Source organism: Arachis ipaensis, chromosome B09, assembly GCF_000816755.2.
Source record: "Arachis ipaensis cultivar K30076 chromosome B09, Araip1.1, whole genome shotgun sequence".
Taxonomy (NCBI): Eukaryota; Viridiplantae; Streptophyta; class Magnoliopsida; order Fabales; family Fabaceae; genus Arachis; species Arachis ipaensis.
In genome coordinates this window covers 25,470,963-25,492,550 of record NC_029793.2, presented here as the reverse complement: position 1 = coordinate 25,492,550, position 21,588 = coordinate 25,470,963, and the positions used below count along the sequence as shown (strand labels likewise).

Here is a 21,588-nt window from a genome sequence, read left to right as displayed (position 1 = left end):
TTCTCGGAGAGTTCGGGTTATACCTCGGCTAAGCAGCTGATTAACACAGAACAAATTGACGTCCACCGTGGAGCCCAAAATAGATTAACCCCACTGAAATAATTTTGTCTTTGTTTTTATTTTATTCCCGTGCCTTATTTTGCAGGGACATCCAGTATGGCCGACAACAGAATCCTGCAATTAACAAAATTGGAGCTGCTGGCCCAAAATGCAAAACTCTAAGCTGAGGTCCAAAGAATGACCGAGCTTCTAGATCAAGAAAGGAATGGAAAACAAAGTGATGGAGATCCCAAGGACACAAGCCAAAAAGACGTGCATTCACGGAATCTTGAGGAAGTAACCCCTCCCAAAGAGAGGAAGACCCTGTCCAATCATTTTTTGGAGGATATCATGAAATTCCAGATGCTAAAGAATTTCGTACTGCCGACTACATTAAAGCCATACGAAGGCCTTGAAGACCCTCACATTTATGTTACTAAGTTTCAGTCTATGACGTTCTTTAATGGTGCTTCTGACCCTATACTTTGTCGATCTTTTTCAACTTTTTTAGACGGTGCTGCGTTACTTTGGGGAAGGTTCTTGATGGCCTAGAGAAGGGGGTTGAATCTATGGTATTCTTTTAAACTTGATTAATTATAACTCAAACCAGAAAATGAAACTTAGCTTCAGTTTTGTCTTCGAGATGGATTATGTAGGAGACAATTTTATTTTGTCTCATAATCGTGAAAAATAGAATCAATGCAGGGAAGAAGAAGATAATATAACCATATATCCTGGTTCAGTTATTTTGTGCAATGAAACCTACATCCAGTCTCCACCACAAGGTTGGTGGATTTTTCACTATCATTTCAAGTATTACATACACCGATTCCTAAAGATTTAACCTAATCCTATCAGGGACAAATCAAGCTTCAACATAAACTTGACTTGGCTAGGCAACTTCCTAGACTCTCGACACAATACGTGCTTATCCAACTTAGTAAGGGATACATCAGATATAAGATGCAAAACAAAAATACAATCAAAAGAGACAAGAAATAAATCTTGGCTTTTCTCTCCAAGTTCTTCTCTTTGCCTTTTTTCTCAATGATTTTTTCTTAATACATCTCTTATATGTCTTTTACCACTGAATAGAAAGAAAAAAAAGATACAACATACAAATAAAATACTCAATGATAAACCATGAAGGAGGTGATGTTGAACAACTCAAACTCTATATGCTGAACCCAGATTCTGAACTCTCAAATGTAGCTATCCATCTTGGCGGAATGCTCCTTTTAGTGTAGGTGCAATACTTCCAAGACTTCAAACTTAGATTTGTGAGGTTTTTCTCTTCTCTTCTCTCGGGTTTTCTCTTCTTACTTGCAAACTGAATTGTTTTTTGCTTTTTGTATTAGTTTTGTTTACACACTTAGGGCTTGCTTCACAAAGTCAGCTCCTTAAATCTTGAGCTAGCTAAGAACTTATTTCCTTTTTCTTCAATCAGACCATAAACTTAGGGATTTGAATCAGAGTTAAGCAACGCAGCTTCTTTGAAAACAAATCCTCAATGGATTTGATAAATCAATACTATTAACCTTGTGCTTTGGCTCCAAGTTTCAATATTAGCCATTGATTCACAGTAGAGAAAAGTAGCCACCACTTTCTTCATATTACCCGAAATGGTTGTGCAGAGAGGAAGGTGAGATCAACAAGTAATTAACTTGCATATTTATGAAAATATTTTACCTTTTTCCTTCTTAATTTGAACATTTGCTTTTAGCTTCAATCTTGATTTGACATAGCCACTAGAGATTGCTTTTTCTTTCTTCCTCTTTGGTACTCAAGAGTAAAAGTGAACTTTTCTTTCTTCTTTGTACCTTATTTGAAACAATATAGCACCACCAGTTTAGGGTTAGTTTCCTTTGTCCTGAATAGCAATGGGCTAGGTTATGGATTCAATTCCATTCAGCAGCCTTGGAAGCACTTGGTGTCTTTAGTTGGGCTTCTTGTCTTCTTAATTTAGGCTGCACAATTAACATGGGCTTGCAACACTCAATAGTTTCATCAAATCCCAATTGGGCATTTAACCCAACCATCAACATGTTTGTCATCATCAAATATTGTTATTATTTACTAAACTCAATATTTGGTTTTCTAAGTTACCTGTAGGTTCCATCTCTTGCTTCAAGGACTTGGCGGAGTCCTTCACCAACCACTTTGCAGCCCCCAAGATATATGTGCATAGGTCAGATTACTTTAGTACTATCAGACAAGGTCAACATGAGAGCTTAAAGGATTATATGACACGGTTTGCTAAAGCAACCATGGAGATTCTCCACTTACATGCACTTAAAAGCGGCCTCTGTCCGGAAAAATTTTAAGAGACTATAGTAGTAACTAAATCGAAGACATTGGCAAAGTTTTGAGAGAAAGTTGAAGGGTAGATGAAAATCGAAGAACTCCATGAAGTTTGGCATTTGTAGAGACAACAACCTCGCCGAGAGGAGGAAAGATAACCCAAACCACAAAATAAAGATGACAGGAAGCCCTTTAAACTAACTCCAAATTTTGATGCGTATACTCAGTTCAACACCAAAAGAGAAGAAATCATCCATAAAATACTCAATGCTAAAATCATCAAATCACCGAGTAAAGCCGGGACCTATAAAGATCAGAAATATATGGACAAATTCAAGCACAATGCTTTCCATCAGAAATTTGGCCACACCAGTGATAAATGTGTGATAGCCAAAGATCTTTTGGAAAAACTAGTGAGACAAGGCCTAATGGACAAGTATGTTGACGGTCGCATACAACAAAGACAACCAAGGACATGTGGGAACCAACCTAAAAACACAAATGCATAGGAGAAGGTAAAATATCAACCATCCCAGACAAGGGGTCTAATTAGCTGTATCTCGGCAAGAAAAAGAACGTATCAAGCAATGTTAGTGGTGGAAGGAGTACCATCCGAAGTTCCACCACAGTCATCAACATCAACTATAACCTTTGAGCATTCTAATTATCAAGCAAAAGCAACAAACTTGGATGATCCAGTTGTTATCTCCATGTAGGCTGGAAACCTTTTAGTAAGGAAGGTCTTCCTCGACCCAGGCAACAACGCCAATGTGTTAATTTATTCCACTTTTCAGAAAATGAAGCTCAGCGAAAAGACAGTACAACCATCCTTTGGAGATCTTGTGGGCTTTTCAAGAGAACGAGTTCCTATTCTTGGGTACATATGGTTAAAAATGACACTAGGTGAACATCCATTATCAAAGACAATGGATATCCAATTCCTAGTGGTTGATTGCGTTAGCCCTTACAATATTATCCTCAGTAGACCATCTTTAAATTCTTTTGGTGCTATAGTATCTACTGTTCATTTGTGTATTAAGTTTCATGTGTAGGATAACCAAGTGGCATAATTCATTCCGATCAAAAGGAAGCACGACACTGCTATAATGCAAGTTTCAAAGGAAGACCGGAATAGTCAGCAAAATCCGAACATACCCAAGCTATACACAACATCACAGACATGCCAAAATTAGCCGACCTCAATCCTAGAGAGGACATCCATGAAAGACCTACACCTACAGATGATCTTGAAAAGGTAATTCTCAATAACAATGTTGATAAATTCACTTATGTTGGATGTTCACAGCCTGCAAAGGACAAACGCCAAATAATCAATATCCTCCAAGAAAATGTGGACCTTTTTGTCTGGACTCCCGCAGATATGCCAGGTATTGATCCTAACTTCATATGGCACAAACTACAAATCAAGCAGGTTATCCGACCTATAGCTCAGAAGAAACAGAACATGGGCGAGGACAAGAAGACAGCCTCCTTAAAAGAAACTCAAAAACTCCTCGCGGCAGGTATCATTTGAGAACTACACTTTACCACTTGGTTGTCTAATGTGGTTATGGTAAGGAAAGCCTCAGGTAAGTGGCAGATATGTGTAGACTTTATAAACTTAAATAAAGCATGTTCAAAGGATGTTTATCCTCTCCTATGTATTGATAAGTTAGTAGACAATGCTTCAGGTTTTGGTCTTTTGAGTTTCATCGATGCCTACTTTGGTTATAACTAAATTCTAATGCATCCCCAAGATCAAGACAAAATAGCCTTTATAATTGAATATGGTAATTATTGTCACAAAGTAATACCTTTTGGATTAAAGAACGTAGGTGCCACTTATCAGCGATTAATGGATAAAGTTTTTGCTAAGTAAATAGGAAGAAACATTGAGGTCTATGTTGGCGACATAGTGGTTAAAACAACACAAGGAAGGACCCATAGTGCCGATCTACAAGAAATATTTGCTCAACTAAGATACCATAATATGCAGCTGAATCCGAAGAAATGCTCATTCGGAATCCAAAAAGGCAAATTCTTGGGCTTTATGCTAATCTCTAGAGGCATCGAAGCAATCCCAAAAAAGTCCACGAACAATCAAAGAAGTCCAACATTTTACAGGGAGGTTGGCTACCTTATCCAAATTTCTACCCGCTATCTCCAGTTACTTACACCATTTCTTCAAAATGTTATGAAAGCAAGAAGCCTTCCAATGGTGCTCGGACTGTGAAGAAGCATTTCAAACTCTAAAGAAAACACTATCTTCTCCACCAATCCTACAAAGGCCAACACCAGGTATGCCCTTATTTGTTTATTTATCAGTCTCTACTAATATTGTTAGCTCTGTTTTGGTGACAGAAATAAAGCACAAATAATAACGGTATACTTCGTCAGTAAGCTACTACAAAATGCTGAGATACGGTACACAAACATGGAGAATTTGGCATATACTCCAATCATTACAGTGAGAAGGCTAAGGCATTATTTTCAAAGTCATACAATTATTGTTAGAGAAAACTAACCCTTAAGGCAGATCCTAACAAGAATTGAAGTGTCAGGGAGGCTTGTAAAATGGTCAATCGAGCTCTTCGAGTTCGATATTCACTACGAACCTCGGGCAGCACTGAAGGCTCAATACTTAACCAACTTCATAGCTGAATTCACAACATAGGAAGAAAGCACCACTGCTTCGAATCTATATATTGACGGAGCTGCCAACACAGAGGGGTCAGGAGTAGGAGTATTACTCACCAATAACTATGACCTATGTACGGAGTAGTTAATATGCTTCTCCTTTCCAATAAGCAATAACCAGGCAGAGTATGAAGCACTGCTGGCTGGTCTCCAATTAGCACAATCTCTAAACAAGACGCACTTACAAGTATATTGTGATTCCTTAGGTGGTTGTTTAACAGGTAACAACATAACTTCCAAATCCGAGATTATTTGCTAGACAAATACTTTATGTTAGTGAAGGACCTTATTTCAAGATTTATTTCTTTCCAAATAACACACATCACCCGAAAACACAATACCCGAGCTGATACACTATCAAAATTAGCAACAACTAGAAAACACGTGAATGAATTTATTCTTTTATAACTCACCCTTGCTGAGCCTAGCATTAGCAACAAAATTGTTTTGTCTCTTTCACATATTTAAGATTAGAGGGAACCATACAAACAATTATCTAAACAGGACAGTTACCAAGTGGAATAACTAACTCGAGCATATTTAAAAGACGAGTAAGTTTATTTACAATGATTAGAGACAAATTATACAAGTGTGGGTTTTCTTCTCCGTTGCCTTGGAAAGGATGAGAGCGACCTTGCAATGGCAAAAGTCCACAAAGGGGTGTGTGGTAACTACATCGGAGGAATGAGCCTAGCATCTAAGATTGCAAGAGAAGGATATTATTAGTCAATAATGAAGCAAGATTGTTTAAATAAAGTCAAACACTGTGACACTTGCCAGAAGCATTTCTCTGTCATTCACAGGCCAACCAAGTTGCTCCATAGTTCAGAGGTAAGTTGACCATTTTACAAATGGGGGACATACATCTTAGGACCATTTCCCAAAGCTCTTGGCCAGGTAAAACTTTTGTTAGTTGCAGTCGATTATTTTTCAAAATGGATAGAGGCATAACCATTAGCAAAAATCGGTGCTGAAAAATCAAATCATTTCTTTGGAAAAGTATTATTTGTCATTTTGGTTACCTAAGGCTATCATAACTGACAATAGTCGGCAGTTTGTAGACCACAATCTTGCTGAATTTTTGCAGAGGTTTCACATCAAGCACCATTTTTCCTCGATAGAGCACCCACAAATGAATGGCTTGGCCGAAGCCGCTAATAAAGTCATTCTCTAGGCTTTAAAGAGAAAGCTAGGATATGCCAAGGGACAATGGGCAAAGCTCATCCCAAAAGTCCTATGGACCTACAATACTACCATACAATCTACAACACATGAGACACCTTTTCGACTTGTCTAGGGTGCAGATGCAATGATCCCAGTCGAGGTTGCATAAAGCTCAGCTTGAGCCGAACATACAACAATAGCTGAAAATGATAAACACAAGAAAAGTAGAGCTAGATACAATTGATGAAGAAAGAGAAAGAGAAGCCATAAGACAAAAAGCCATGCAAACAATAATCCAAAGAAAGTACAACAAGAAAGTCCACTTCCGAACATTCAATGAAAGAGACCTTGTCTTCAGACGAACAGAAGAAGCAAGAAAGCCACCTGCCTATGGTAAGCTCACTGCAACATAGGAAGGACCTTACCGAGTTATACATAATCTCGGAAAGGGGGCATACAAACTCTAGACACTAAAAGGAGACAATCTCTTGATACATGGAACATCTCTTCGCTTAATCATTATTTTATGTGACTTTGATATAGACAAGGGGAGACACTCTTTTTCCTACTCACAAATTTTTCCCTATTGGATTTTCGCTTGGAGAGGTTTTAATGAGGTTCTCCACACTATATCAACCATATGTATCTTTTTTTACAGAGAACAAATAAACATTCTCCACTTTTACCTTGTTTTTAATTCAAAAATACAAAAAGAAAGCAGTGTCATTATGCGAAGCATAATTTATTTATCCAAACCAAACAATTAGTATCTTAACACGGCAACATACGTTCATATTACAAAATATGGCTTATCCAAACAACTAACTACGCCTACAGATCAACATATCATAAATGTAACACCCTAATTAGCCTAAGCTCTACCTCGCGTCGTAAAGCAAAGGTTAATCAGAGATTACGACAATTCTAAGCTCATACATATAATATATATAGAAGGAATAGTATAATCTAGAAGCCCGACGAAGGATATAGCTCAAAAACAAGATTTCAAAAGCACAAAACGTGCTAACGAAGATACTAGCTTAAGGCACAAGAAACAAATATAAGATAACAAAGATAAGTATATAGTATCATAAGAAACTAGCCACGACTCACGGAGTTTGATCCGGCTAGCCATATACAGACCATACAAGAAACCAGACAGTAAAAACAGCTTATACAAGTTTTGTGCTCTCTTATACAAGCCTCTAGGCCAAAACAAACAAAAGTGAGAGACATGTACAAAATAAACTAAAAAGACTCCAAAAGGTATCCGGATCCTCCGCTTCTGTCACCAACCAAACAACTCACCGAGGTGGGTTGCGACCTGCATATGAAAAACACAACAGAAATATGGTATGAGAACCGGAGGTTCTCAGTATGGTAACAGTGCCCAATGATGCAGGATATAAGACCCCGGGATGCTAAAGGCAATCCTAGACTCCATATCCATCACAAGAATTCAAATTTGAAGCATTCTAAAAAAAATAAGCATAATTATATAAAACCTTAACATAACTTAAAACCTCAGCATATAAAATGGGTAATCTAACTTAAAGAATTTTCTAGTCTAACAGTCTCCGCTGTCCCACAGCTTTCACCAACCTATCCTCCGTGCGATCCCATCGCCACCGCCTTTCGAACCTCCTCAATCCCAGTAGCAATCATAATTATATACAATGCAAGTAAATCACAAGTAGAAGCATATAAAGCAAGTAGTTCAAATAAGCGAATAGGCATGTTATTCAATTAGGCATACATTTACAAGTCGGCAAAGCAAACAAACAGATAGAAAATGCACATGATGAATGCCTGTCCTATTGGCTGTGATATCACATTGTCAGTTCAACTGCCAACTCGACACATCTCCATGGAGATGTCGCCCTTCGAAATCATCATATGAGAACCCCCGAGGTATAGTGCTCAGATCACTGTCCAGGATTTTGTGCCTGCACGCTCTATTGATCCGAAGGGATGCGAGCGGGATACTCTTGCCACGAACCTCTCATCTCAACGCAAGCGAGACGAACCACCGCCCTTACGCTGCCACCGCTACCTCGACAGGTGAGATCCAGCCGCCGTTCCTGCCAGGTGCATAGCGTCTCATAATCTCAATATAAAACAGTAACAGTGGTTTTCCAGAAAACATTTTCAATACATTAGTGACTCCTCATCACACATTCGAGTCCTCGACTCATCTCAACCACTGTCAATTGACATTTTTATTCTGAACTCAACAGTTCCTAAATTCTCATCTCATACCTCAACCATTCATCACATACCATCAAACCATCCTCGGTACGCCAGAAACCTAGGCCTCCATTTTCTAATTTTTCCAAATAATATCATCTAAAACCCTTAAATTCTTCCCCATTTTTTAAATATCCCAAAACTAGGCCCAAGAGTTCTAAAATGGTGTTATAGAAGCTTACAACCTTGTTGGGAAGGTAGAATAGTTGAAAACAAAGTTAAAATTTGAGAAACAGGGAGTGTGCGTATGCACAGGGGTGTGCGCGCGCACACTCTGGAGGAGTTTTAAAACGTGTGCATACGCATAGGGGTGTGCGTACGCACAGGTGCCAAAATTCACAAAGTCTATTCGTTCGCACAACCTGTGCCAGCGCCCCCAACAGACTGGCCTTCCCAACGTGTGCGTGCGCACAGGTTGTAATTTCCCATTAGTGTGTGCGCGCACAAGTTATGCTAGCGCTGCAAGCAGATTGTCTGCTTCTGCGTGTGCGTACGTGATGGGTTGGAAACGAATTCCAACACCTAAACTCACTGACAAGTATACCGGGTCGCATCAAGTAATAATAACTCACATGAGTGAGGTCGATCCCACAGAGATTGAAGGATTGAGCAATTTTAGTTGGGTGGTTGATTTAGTCAAGCGAACAAGAGTTGATTTAAGTGATTTGTATCCAACAGAAGCTAAATTGCATGAAATATAAAGGGAGAGGGATAATTGACAGTAAATTAAAGAGCAAGAGAAGTAAAAGAGCTGAATCTTAAAGTGCAAGTAATATAAATTGCAGAAACTTAGATTGCAAGGAATGTAAATAACTGAAACTTAAAGTGCAAGAAATGTAAATAGCTTGAATCATAAAAGGATTTGGGAACTGGGATTGCAGAAATTAAACAAGAAAAATTAAATGACAATCAACAGAGAAGTAGAAAGTGAATTGAGATGCAACATATTTGAACAAGAAAGGAAGAATTGCTTGAGGAACCAAACAGAAAGTGAAATGTACCTCAATTGCAACAACTAAAAGAAAGTTGAAGATCTCAGGGGTGGAGGAGACTAGAAAACAAGTCTAGATCTCAAGTCCTTCCTTGATCCAACAAGAACAATTGCAAAAGAAGTGGAAGAGTAAATTGCAGAAGAAGTAGAAGATGAAAGTAGTAAATAGAATTTGGATTTAAATCACAGTTTCTAGAGTTATGCAGAAAATAAACAAAGAGATCTCAAGGTGAGATTGAAACAGAATTTCTTCAATTCTCCACCCAAGATCCAAGAAAAGAAGTAGAGAGTGCAGAAGCAAGAACAAGGAAGAAGAGAGATAAATTCTCCTTCTCAATTCTCAAAGATCCAAAGTGACAAATTACAAGAAAGTTAAAAAATGAAAATTCTAAAATGAGGGTAAAAGTCCTATCTAAATAAAACTAGCTTCTATTTATACACTTCCTATTTTTGGATTTTAGAATTTGGAGTGGGCTTTTTAATTTGGTGAAGAATTGAATTTAAATTGAATTTTGTTCAATCTTGGCCCATGGATGCTTGCTCTCAGTAGTGTGCTCAGTTGGTGGGGAGAGTGCAGCATTGGTGCTCATTCTCTTGGCCCTTTGTAGCGTGCCAAGCTCCCTGGACAGCATCAAGGTCGCGCTCAGCTCTCCCCAAGAGCGCAGCACTCCCTTTGCTGCCTTGAGGCTTGTCTTGCGCACACCAAGCTCCTTGACCGTGCCAAATTGTGCGTGTCATGCTTCCCTGGCCGTGTCACACTCGCGCCTCACACATCAAGGAATAAGGAGAGTAGCGCTCAGCTCTTGGCAAGAGCACAACACTCCCTTTGCTTTGGTGAGGTCTCAAGTTCGAAACCTTGGTGATGCATGCACTGGCCTCTTTCTTTTGTGCACAAAGTGGCGCCTTGTTCCTTGCTTCCTTGAGGTGCTTGGTTCGATCCTTGAGGGTGGCATTTTAGCCATTTTTGGCTTATTTTCCTTTGTGAGTAGCGCTCCCCCACTCCCCCTTGCTCATGAGTTCGAACCTTGTGGCAAGCATTGGCAAGCTTTTTCCTTAAATTTATTTTTGGATGGAGCCCGATAATGCTCTTGGCAAGAGCTGAGCATTGTGCTTCTTCCCTTTCTTCCTTGGTTCATTATAGCGCTCAGCTCTCAAGGAGAGCGTAGCATTCAAGCCTTTGGTTCATTATAATGCTCCTTTGGAGAGCATTGAGCTCTTGGAGAGAGTGCTGTGGCTTTCCTCCTTCAATGTGCCACGCTTCCTTGTCTCTTTTGCCAAATTTTTCTCTTCCTTGGGCCACGCTTCTTAGGCTATGCTTTCTTGTTTTTCTTTTTTCTTCACCTACAAGTAATCAAAACAACCAATCAAAGTATCACCAAATTCACAAGGTTTATAAATCATTCAAAAATCAATTAAATTTAGCTTAAACCTCATGATTTAGTATCAATTAAAGGGTGGTTGATTGATTCAACAAAACCATGCAATTCCACTCCAAACCACTTACTTACAATGCAAGAAAGTGCATAAAACCTAATGAAACAAGTGAAAAATGCTTGAAAATCTAGCATAAGATGACTTGTCATCAGTACGCACAAGTCTATGCGTGCGCACAGGTTAAAATTTTCGCAGAGGTGTGCGTGCGCATAAGGCTGTGCGTGCGCACATACCAGAAATCATAAAATTCTGCAACTTTGTAGAACTTCAGATTTTTAACACCAACTTTGAGTGATCATAACTTCCTCTACAAAAATCCAAATTTTACAAACTTTATATCAAATTGAAGGGTTTTCGAGAAGCTTTAATTTCAAATAAATTTCAATCAATTTTGAAAACTGAGGCAAAAGTTATGATCGAACAAAGTTCACCAAAAACCAACCTTTACCAAAATCCATAATTCCTTGTAAAACACAACCAAAACCATACCAACCCATTCCAAACTCCACTTTTCATCAACATTTACCCTTTGTGTCATATATCACAAAACTTACCACATTTTCCTTCCCAATTCATCATTCTCAATCTCAACATCAATTATATAACACTTATAATCAATCCATATTCGAAATTTACCATTAATCAACCTCAATATTACATCTATCATACCAAACCACTTTTCAAATCCACACATTTATTTATCATCATCATATTATTATCAATCATCATAATTAAACTCAAACTACATCAAGCCATCATAAATCAACATACAACAACATTCAACACTCATCAACCATTTTAATTCAAACCTATCCTATGGGTCACTAGCCTAAGTGTCCATGAATACTACATAGAGAAAACCAAAACCATACCTTGACCAATTCCCAATATGTCCAAAACTTAAAATTGAGCACAAGCAAGCTCTCAACCACAATCCAAGCTTTCAATGTAACTCTAACAAGCACCAATAAGCTCCAATAGCTCCCAAACTCACAATAATCAAGCTATATACATATAAATCACCACAAATCAACCTAGGGATCAATATAGATATAATCTCACAAAGATTCAAGAGTTCTTACCTTTTCCAATAGCTTTGGAAGCCAAAATCCAATGCTAAGCAAGGATTAGAGTGAACCTAAACACCCAAAAATCACAAAATTTCACTTAATCAAAAGCCCTAACCTCAAAACTTTGAAGAGAAGAACTGAAAGGTATTCAAGCTTTCTTTACCAGTTTCTTATACGGGTTTTGTAGAGATCTTCACAAGGAACGCATAGCCGCAAACGGTGCGGCGATTGGGGCTCTGTAGCTCAAGATATGAGCTTGAGAAGATGGAAGTGAATAGTGCTCAATCTCTTCTTCTCCCCCTCTTTTCTTTTCAGCATGAATGGGTGTGTTTGAGTGTGTTATGACTGTTTGGGTTCATTAATGGACCCTTATATATGTTGGGCTTGGGCCCAACTTGGGTCCGGTCCAATCTGTTAGCGTTTTTAACCCTTTTGGCCCAACTTCGGGCCAAACCTTTAAAATTAACGCCCGGTTTTTCATTTCTAATGTTTTTCTAAGGTTTTTGACTGTTTCCACTTTTTCTTGCGCAGCACGGAGCAAACTCGAACCGGTTCAACCAGTTCGACTGTTGGTTTGTAGTTTTTCACGATTTTTTTGCAGAAAACACATTTTCTAACTCAGAAAGATCTACTGAGTTCAAAAATCACATTTAAATCCTCAAATTCTCACTCTAACTTTTTGGAATCTAATTTGGGCAATATAATCACTTAATTAAACGATTAATTAAGCTCGGTTCTTATATTCTCCCCACTAAATAAGAAATTTTGCCCTCAAAATTTGAATTACCTGAGAAAAGTTCGGGGTAATCCTTTCGCATTTCAGACTCTAATTCCCAAGTGTGCTTCTCAACTACTGCTCGCTCCCAAGCAACTTTAACCAATGAGACTTCCTTTCCTCGCAGCTTCTGCACACTAGTGTCATCGATCCTCACTGGTGTTACTTGGAAAGTTAAGTTTTCCCTCAACTCAACCGACTCAGGCTCCAACACATGAGCCGCATCCGACGTGTACTTACGGAGTTGTGACACGTGGAATACGTCATGCAAGTTAGACAGATGAGGTGTCAAAGCTACTTGATATGCCACCGGCCCGAATTGCCTTAGAATCTCAAACGGTCCAATAAACCTCGGATTCAACTTCTTGGTCTTAATCGCTCTTCCAATCCTAATTGTCGGTGTAACCCTCGGGAATACATGTTCTCCCACTTCAAATTCTATCGATTTTCTTCTCTGATCTGCATAACTCTTTTGTTGACTCTGAGCAGTTAGGATCCTTGCACGAATCTTCTTAATGTTCTCAGTAGTCTCTGCTATCAAATCTGGACCCAAAACACTTGCTTCACCAGATTCATACCAACAAAGTGGAGACTGGCACTTCCGTCCATACAAAGCCTCATACGGAGCCATCCCTATGCTCGCATGAAGCTGTTGTTGTACGCAAACTCCACCAATGACATGTAGCGGTCCCAACTTCCAGGTTGATCCAATACACATGCTCTCAGCATATCTTTCAACGTCTGAATAGTCCTCTCCAACTGTCCATCCATTTGTGGATGATATGCGGTACTGAGACATAGCTTCGTACCGAAAGCTCTTTGGAAAGCTCCCCAAAACCTTGAAGTAAATCGGGGATCACGGTCTGACACTATGTTCGACGGCACACCATGCAACCTTACTATCTCCTTTATATACAACCTTGCTAACTCCTCCATAGAGCAGTTTACTCGAATAGGCAGAAAATGAGTGGATTTGATTAAGCGATCCACGATCACCCAAACCGCATCAAATCCCAACCTAGTCCTCGATAAACCGGTCACAAAGTCCATTGCAATTCCTTTCCACTTCCACTGAGGAATCTCAAGTGGCTGTAGCATTCCCGATGGCTTCTGATGCTCTATCTTTGCTTTCTGACACGTCAGGCACTTGGATACCGTTGAAGCTACATCACCTTTCATCCCAAGCCACCAGAACATCTTTTTTAAGTCATAATACATCTTCGTGCTTCCGGGATGAATAGAAAACCCACTGTTGTGAGCCTCTGACAACAAGTCTTGCCTCAAACTCCCGACATCTGGTATGAAAATTCTCCCCTTATATCTCCACAACCCTTCATCATCATTGGTGAATTCTCCAAGCCTCTTCTCACCAACTAGTTGGAACAATTGCTGAAACTTCTGTTCATCTTGTTGAGCCTTTTAAATCTCCGTCTTAAACGTACTTGAAATTTCAACTGATTCAAACAAGATCTTCCGGTGACTTCACCAATATCCAACTTAAGATCCACAAACTTATCCACTAACTCCTCCTCCATAATTCTCATCCAAGAAATTGTCAAGGACTTTCGACTTAATGCGTTTGCTACCACATTTGACTTTCCAGGATGATAACTCAGTTCAAAATCATAATCCTTTAGCAACTCCATCCACCTCTTCTGACGCATATTTAGTTCTTTCTGATCAAAGATGTACTTGGGACTCTTATGATCAGAAAAGATGCTAAACCTCACTCCGTTCAAGTGGTGCCTCCAAATCTTCAATACAAACACAATGGCCTCTAATTCCAAGTCATGAGTTGGGTAATTTACCTCATGTGGTCTCAGCTGACGCGATGCGTAAGCCAGCACATTCCGATGTTGCATTAACACACAACCCAAATCCTTTAAGGAAGCGTCACAATACACTTTAAATGGTTCATGCAGTTCCGGCAAAATCAAAATTGGCACCGAAGTTAGCTTTTGCTTCAAAGTCTGAAAACTATCTTTGCACTCCGACGTCCACACAAATGGCACTTCCTTTCCTGTCAACTTGGTCATTGGTAGTGCAATCTTGGGAAATCCTTCAATGAATCTCCGGTAATATCCGGCTAAGCCTACGAAACTTCTAACTTCCGTCACCGTCGTTGGTCTTTCCCATTCCATCACCGCTTCTACCTTAGAATGATCTACGACTATTCCTCCCTTGCTCACCACGTGACTTAGGAATTTCACTTCCTCCTTCCAAAATTTACACTTTGACAACTTAGAATATAACTTTCTCTCCTTTAGGATTTGCAACACAATCCTCAAGTGTTCCTCAGGCTCCTTCACTGTCTTGGAATAAACTAAGATGTCGTCTATGAAAATCACCATGAATTTGTCCAAAAAGAGACGAAACACTTTGTTCATGAAATCCATGAAAACAGCAGGTGCATTCGTTAACCCAAAGGACATCACCACAAACTCATAGTGTCCATAGCGCGTCCTAAATGTGGTCTTAGGGATGTCATCCTCCTTTACCCTTATCTGATGGTAATCGGATCTCAAATCAATTTTGGAAAACACCCCAGATCCTTGCAATTGATCCATCAAGTCATCTATCCTTGGTAGCGGGTACTTGTTCTTTACAGTCACTTTGTTCAATTGTCAGTAGTCCACACACAGTCGCATTCCTCCATCCTTCTTCTTCACCAATAAAACTGGCACTCCCCACGGTGATACACTCGGTCGAATGAACCTCTTGTTCAGAAGCTCCTCCAACTGAGCCTTTAACTCGGCCAGCTCTATCGGAGCCATCCTATAAGGCACAATTGACACTGATCCGGCTCCCGGCACCAATTCAATCTCAAATTCAATCTCCCTTTGAGGTGGGAATTCAGGAATATCCTCCGGGAATACCTCCGGAAAGTCTCTAACCATCAGAATCTGATCTAAGTTCTGGGCATCGCCCGAAGCATTAGCAGTTAACAAGATGTAACCCTGACAATCTTCCCCACTACAATGCACCATTACCGAGTTCAGGTAGTAACCTTCAGCTATCACTACTCCATTTTCTCCTTCCGGCTTAAACCGAATTGTCCGTTCAAAGTAATCTAACAAAACCCGATTCTTCGACAACCAATCAAACCCCAAAATCATCTCCAACCCAACCATTAGTAAACAGATCAAATCATGCATAAAGTCTCTACCCTCAAGTTTGAATCCTACTTGCCTACAACCGACCTAGTCATGACCATCTGATGCGGAGTATGTACATGCAGATCAAATGGTAACTCTGATACTTTCAAGTCTAATTCCTCAACTTTAGCAAATGAAATAAATGAATACGAAGCTCCAGTATCATACAATGCAATTAATGTTTTATCACCAATTAGACATATACCTCTCATCAACGGATCCGCCTTGGAAGCATCCTTGGCATTCACAGCAAAAACTTGCCCCTGGTGCTGACTCTGACCCGCACTTGGATTTTTTCCACGTGTGCAATCCCTCGCAAAATGACCAGGCAAGCCACAGTTGAAGCACCCACCTAAACCAATCTTGCAAGAGTCATATGGATGAAAACGTCCACAACGATCACAAGCTAAATCCGGAGAATTCTTACTCTGATTTCCTCTCTCTTTGCCACGCTGAAATTGGTCAAGAGTGTTCTTTCTGAAGCCTCCTTACCCTTGAGGCACATATCCTCCTCTCTTGAAACTCTGACCTCTAGGATGGAAATACTTGCCACGTCCCCGACTCGAGTTCCCTCCATGAGTCTCCTTGGATGCTGCTACGGTCTTGGCATACTCTTCAACTACCCTTGCTTTGTTCACCAAATCAGAAAAAGTACGAATCTCCATAGGAGCCACAGCAGTCATTATGTTGTCCTTCAAGTCCCTTTGGTATTTGATAACTTCCAGCTCTTAGGTCTCCAGGGCACCCTAACACACCCCAGAGAACCTACAAAACTCCTCAAACTTGCTTGTGTAGTCTGCCACTGACAAGGAACCTTGCTTCAGCTGCATCAGTTCCATCTCCTTTACTTCCCTTGCAGACTCAGAAAAGTATTTCTTGTAAAAGGCCGTCTAGAATACGTCCCACGGAACATCGGCGTTCTGGAGCTGTAGCAAGCGACACTCTGCTTACCACCAGTGCTGGGCCTCTCCCGCAAGCTGATAAGTGGCAAACTCGACATACTAATTATTCGGAACGTGCTGCGCCTGTAAAGCACGCTCCATAGCCTGGAACCAGTTGTCTACTTATGTAGGGTTAGTTGACCCTCAGAAAGTTGGTGGATGAACCTTAAGGAACGTCGCCAAGGTCATCGGAACTCCTCCCGTGTTATCGCCATTCCCCTCAGCATTATCATTAGCATTCCCTTCGTCATTCGCGTTTCCGTTTCAGGCCGGTTGGCCTTACCTCTGCACAGCTTGCAGAGTCGCAGCAGCATTAGCTTCCATAGTGTTCGCAAGGTTTGCCATGGCCGCCATGAATTCGGCATGGTTGTCATCCGGTTGCTCATTCCTAATCTCTCGTGAACGTGCTCGACCTCGGCCGCGAGTAGCCATGTAGGGTTCCTGTCTACACCAAACAAGCATGCTATGCAACATCAAGTAGATAACCTAATAGTATCAAAGAAAAGACACACAGAGTATGCAATGAAGTACAATCGGTCCATCCCTCAGGCTCACGAGGACGAACCGCTAATCAGAGATTACGACAATTCTAAGCTCATACATATAATATATATAGAAAGAATACTATAATCTAGAAGCCCGATGAAGGATATAGCTCAAAAACAAGATTTCAAAAGCGCAAAACATGCTAACAAAGATACTAGCTTAAGGTACAAGAAACAGATATAAGATAACAAAGATAAGTATATAATATCATAAGAAACTAGCCACGACTCGCGGAGTTTGAGCCGACTAGCCATATACAGACCATACAAGAAACCAGACAGTAAATACAGCTTATACAAGTTTTGTGCTCTCTTATACAAGCCTCTAGGTCAAAACAAACAAAAATGAGAAACATGTACAAAATAAACCAAAAAGACTCCAAAAGGTATTCGGATCCTCCACTTCTGTCACCAACCAAACAACTCACCGAGGTGGGTTGCAACCTGCATCTGAAAAATACAACAGAAATATGGTAGGAGAACCGGAAGTTCTCAGTATGGTAACAGTGCCCAGTGATGTAGGATATAAGACCCCGGGACGCCAAAGGCAATCCTAGACTCCATATCCTTCACAAGAATTCAAAATTGAAACATTCTAAAATAAATAAGCATAATTATATAAAACCTTAACATAACTTAAAACCTCAGCATATAAAATGGGTAATCTAACTTAAAGGATTTTCTAGTCTAACAGTCTCCGCTGTCCCACAGCCTTCACCAACCTATCCTCCGTGCGATTCCATCGCCACCGCCTTTCGAACCTCCTCAATCTCAGTAGCAATCACAATTATATACAATGCAAGTAAATCACAAGTAGAAGCATATAAAGCAAGTAGTTCAAGTAAGCGAATAGGCATGTTATCCAATTAGGCATACATTTACAAGTCGGCAAAGCAAACAAACAGATAGAAAATGCACATGATGAATGCCTGTCCTATTGGCTGTGATATCACATTGTCGATTCAACTGCCAACCCGACACATCTCCATGGAGATGTCGCCCTTCGGAATCATCATATGGGAACCCCCGAGGTATAGTGCTCGGATCACTGTCCAGGATTTTGCGCCTGCACGCTCTATTGATCCGAAGGGATGCGAGCGGGATACTCTTGCCACGGACCTCACATCTCAACGCAAGCGGGACGAACCACCGCCCTTACGCCGCCATCGCTACCTCGACAGGCAGGATCCAACCTCCGTCCCTGCCGGGCGCATAGCATCTCATAATCTCAATATAAAATAGTAGTTTAGTGGTTTTCCAGAAAACATTTTCAATACATCAGTGATTCCTCATCACACATTCGAGTCCTCGACTCATCTCAACCACTGTCAATTCACATTTTTATTCCGAACTCAACAGTTCCTAAATTCTCATCTTATACTTCAACCATTCATCACATACCATCAAACCATCCTTGGTACGCCAGAAACCTAGGCCTCCGTTTTCTAATTTTTCCAAATAATATCATCTAAAACCCTTAAATTCTTCCCCATGTTTTAAATATCCCAAAACTAGGCCCAAGAGTCCTAAAATGGTGTTATAGAAGCTTACAACCTTGTTGGAAAGGTAGAATAGTTGAAAACAAAGTTAAAATTTGAGAAACAGGGCGTGTTCGTGTGCACAGGGGTGTGCGCGCGCACGCTCTGGAGGAGTTTTAAAACGTGTGCGTACGCACTGGTGCCAAAATTCACAAAGTCTGTTCGTCTGCACAACCTGTGCCAGGCCCCCAATAGACTGGCCTTTGCAACGTGTGCGTGCGCACAGGGCTGTGCGTACGCACATGTTGCAATTTCCTATTAGTGTGTGCGCGCACAAGCTGTGCTAGCGCTGCAAGCAGATTGCCTGCCTCTGCGTGTGTGTACGCACAGGTCTGTGCGTGCGCACATGTTAAAATTTTCCTAGAGGTGTGCGTGCGCACAAGGCTGTGCGTGCACACGTACCAGAAATGATAAAATTCTGCAACTTTGCAGAACTTCAGATTTTTAACACCAACTTTGAGTGATCATAACTTTCTCTACAAAAACCCAAATTTTACAAACTTTATATCAAATTGAAGGGTTTTTAATAAGCTTTAATTTCAAATAAATTCCAATCAATTTTGAAATTTGAGGCAAAAGTTATGATCGAACAAAGTTTACCAAAAACCAACCTTTACCAAAATCCATAATTCCTTGTAAAACACAACCAAAATCATACCAACCCATTTCAAACTCCATTTTTCATCAACATTTACCCTTTTGTCAAATATCACCAAACTTACCACATTTTCCTTCCCATTTTATCATTCTCAATCTCAACATCAATTATATAACACTTATAATCAATCTACATTCAAAATTTACCATTCATCAACCTCAACATTACATCTATCATACCAAACCACTTTTCAAATCCACACATTTATTTATCATCATCATATTATTATCAATCATCATAATTAAACTCAAACTTCATCAACCCATCACAAATCAACATACAACAACATTCAACACTCATCAACCATTTTAATTCAAACCTATCCTATGAGTCACTAGCCTAAGTGTCCATGAATATTATATACTACATAGAGAAAACCAAAACCATACCTTGACCGATTCCTAATATGTCTAAAACTCAAAATTGAGCACAAGCAAGCTCTCAACCACAATCCAAGCTTTCAATGTAACTCCAACAAGCACCAATAAGCTCTAATAGCTCCCAAACTCACAATAATCAAGCTATATACATATAAATCACCACAAATCAACCTAGGACTCAATATAGACATAATCTCACAAAGGTTCAAGAGCTCTTACCTTTTTCAATAGCTTTGGAAGCCAAAACCTAATGCTAAGCAAGGATTAGAGTGAACCTAAACACCCAAAAATCGCAAAACCTCACTTAATTAAAAGCCCTAAACTCGAAACTTTGAAGAGAAGAACTGAAAGGGGTTCGAGCTTTCCTTACCAGTTTCATATATGGATTTTGTAGAGCTCTTCACAAGGAACGCGTAGCCGCAAACAGTGCAAAACTATGAGTAGTAAGCGAGAATTAAAAAACTTTTGTTAACAGTATGGTATTACAACTGAAAAGGCACCTAGCAACCCAAATAGAATCAGTAAGAAAAGAAATATAAAGAATCATGGGAACATGTATAGGTATCAATTTAGAGAACCTTATACAACAGAAAATAAGCTAAAGAAAACTACAGGAAAAAACAAAAGTGGAATAGTAAAAAGAAAAGTGACAAGAAATACATAGTCTACTGAAAATGTAAAAAATCAGGTCATTACGCTAACAACTGCAAAACATAAGAAAAAATAAATAAAATTAGTAATGAAAAAGTAAGGAAAGTTTTAGCTGCTATACAATTGATAGTGAATCAGAAATCGAAACAGAAAAAGGATATTCTTCTGATGATTCAAGTAATTTTATACAACAATTAGATATACCATCCTCTTCAGGTTTTTCTAAATTAGAAGAAAAAGACTCGTGTTTGTGACCAAGAATATGTAATTGTGATAGTTGTATAAAATCCTTAAATATAATTACGAGAACTCAAGAAAAGTCAATCAATATATTAACCAGAGAACAAACAAGCACTTTAATATTTATAATAGATAAATTAAAAGATTCTCTTTTAAAAGATGAGTTTATATTCTAATTAAATGATCTGATTAGAAAAAAGAAAAAGTGAAAAAAAAATAAGACCAATTGAATTAAAGAGATATATAGCAGGTTTAGAACTCCTAAGGAAAAAACTTCTTTAAAACATTTACAAGAAGAAATAAAAATATTAAAACTTAAAATTTTTGAATTAAAATAACAGGATATCTCTCTTGACTATAGAATACTGAAGTTAGAAGTAGAAAACATAGTAAAATTACAAAAGGGAAAAGAACGATTAGAATCAATAGAAGTTATAACCCTACAAAATTACATTAATGAACTAACATTATTAATTAACCATAAATAGTATACTTCTATAGTAATAATGATCAGAAAAGAGAAATTTGAGTTTATAGTTATGGTAGACTTAGGAGCAGATGTAAATTGTATACAGCAAGGATTAATACCTACCAAGTACTATAAAAAAAATAACTGAAACTATTATCAAAGCAAAAAATGATAGAATGATTATAAACTATAAGACTTCCAAAGCAAAAGTTTGTAAAAAAAATATAATTTTCAACTTTTTTTTTGTAAAAAGAATATCCCAACAAGTTATATTAGAAAATTCCTTCACTCTT

General features: G+C 39.2%; 2 protein-coding genes across 2 annotated transcripts; both read right to left on the bottom strand.

The window, feature by feature from the left end:
• Positions 6,331–15,849, bottom strand: LOC107615247. The gene is made up of 7 exons (XM_016317345.1): positions 15,434–15,849; positions 14,566–15,298; positions 14,161–14,394; positions 13,433–13,556; positions 12,981–13,261; positions 8,201–8,282; positions 6,331–6,401 (listed from the first exon to the last, which is right to left on the bottom strand). Exons 1-7 carry the CDS (start codon positions 15,847–15,849, stop codon positions 6,331–6,333), a joined length of 1,941 nt encoding a protein of 646 aa, XP_016172831.1.
• Positions 15,900–16,556, bottom strand: LOC107615248. The gene is made up of 2 exons (XM_016317346.1): positions 16,403–16,556; positions 15,900–16,225 (listed from the first exon to the last, which is right to left on the bottom strand). Exons 1-2 carry the CDS (start codon positions 16,554–16,556, stop codon positions 15,900–15,902), a joined length of 480 nt encoding a protein of 159 aa, XP_016172832.1.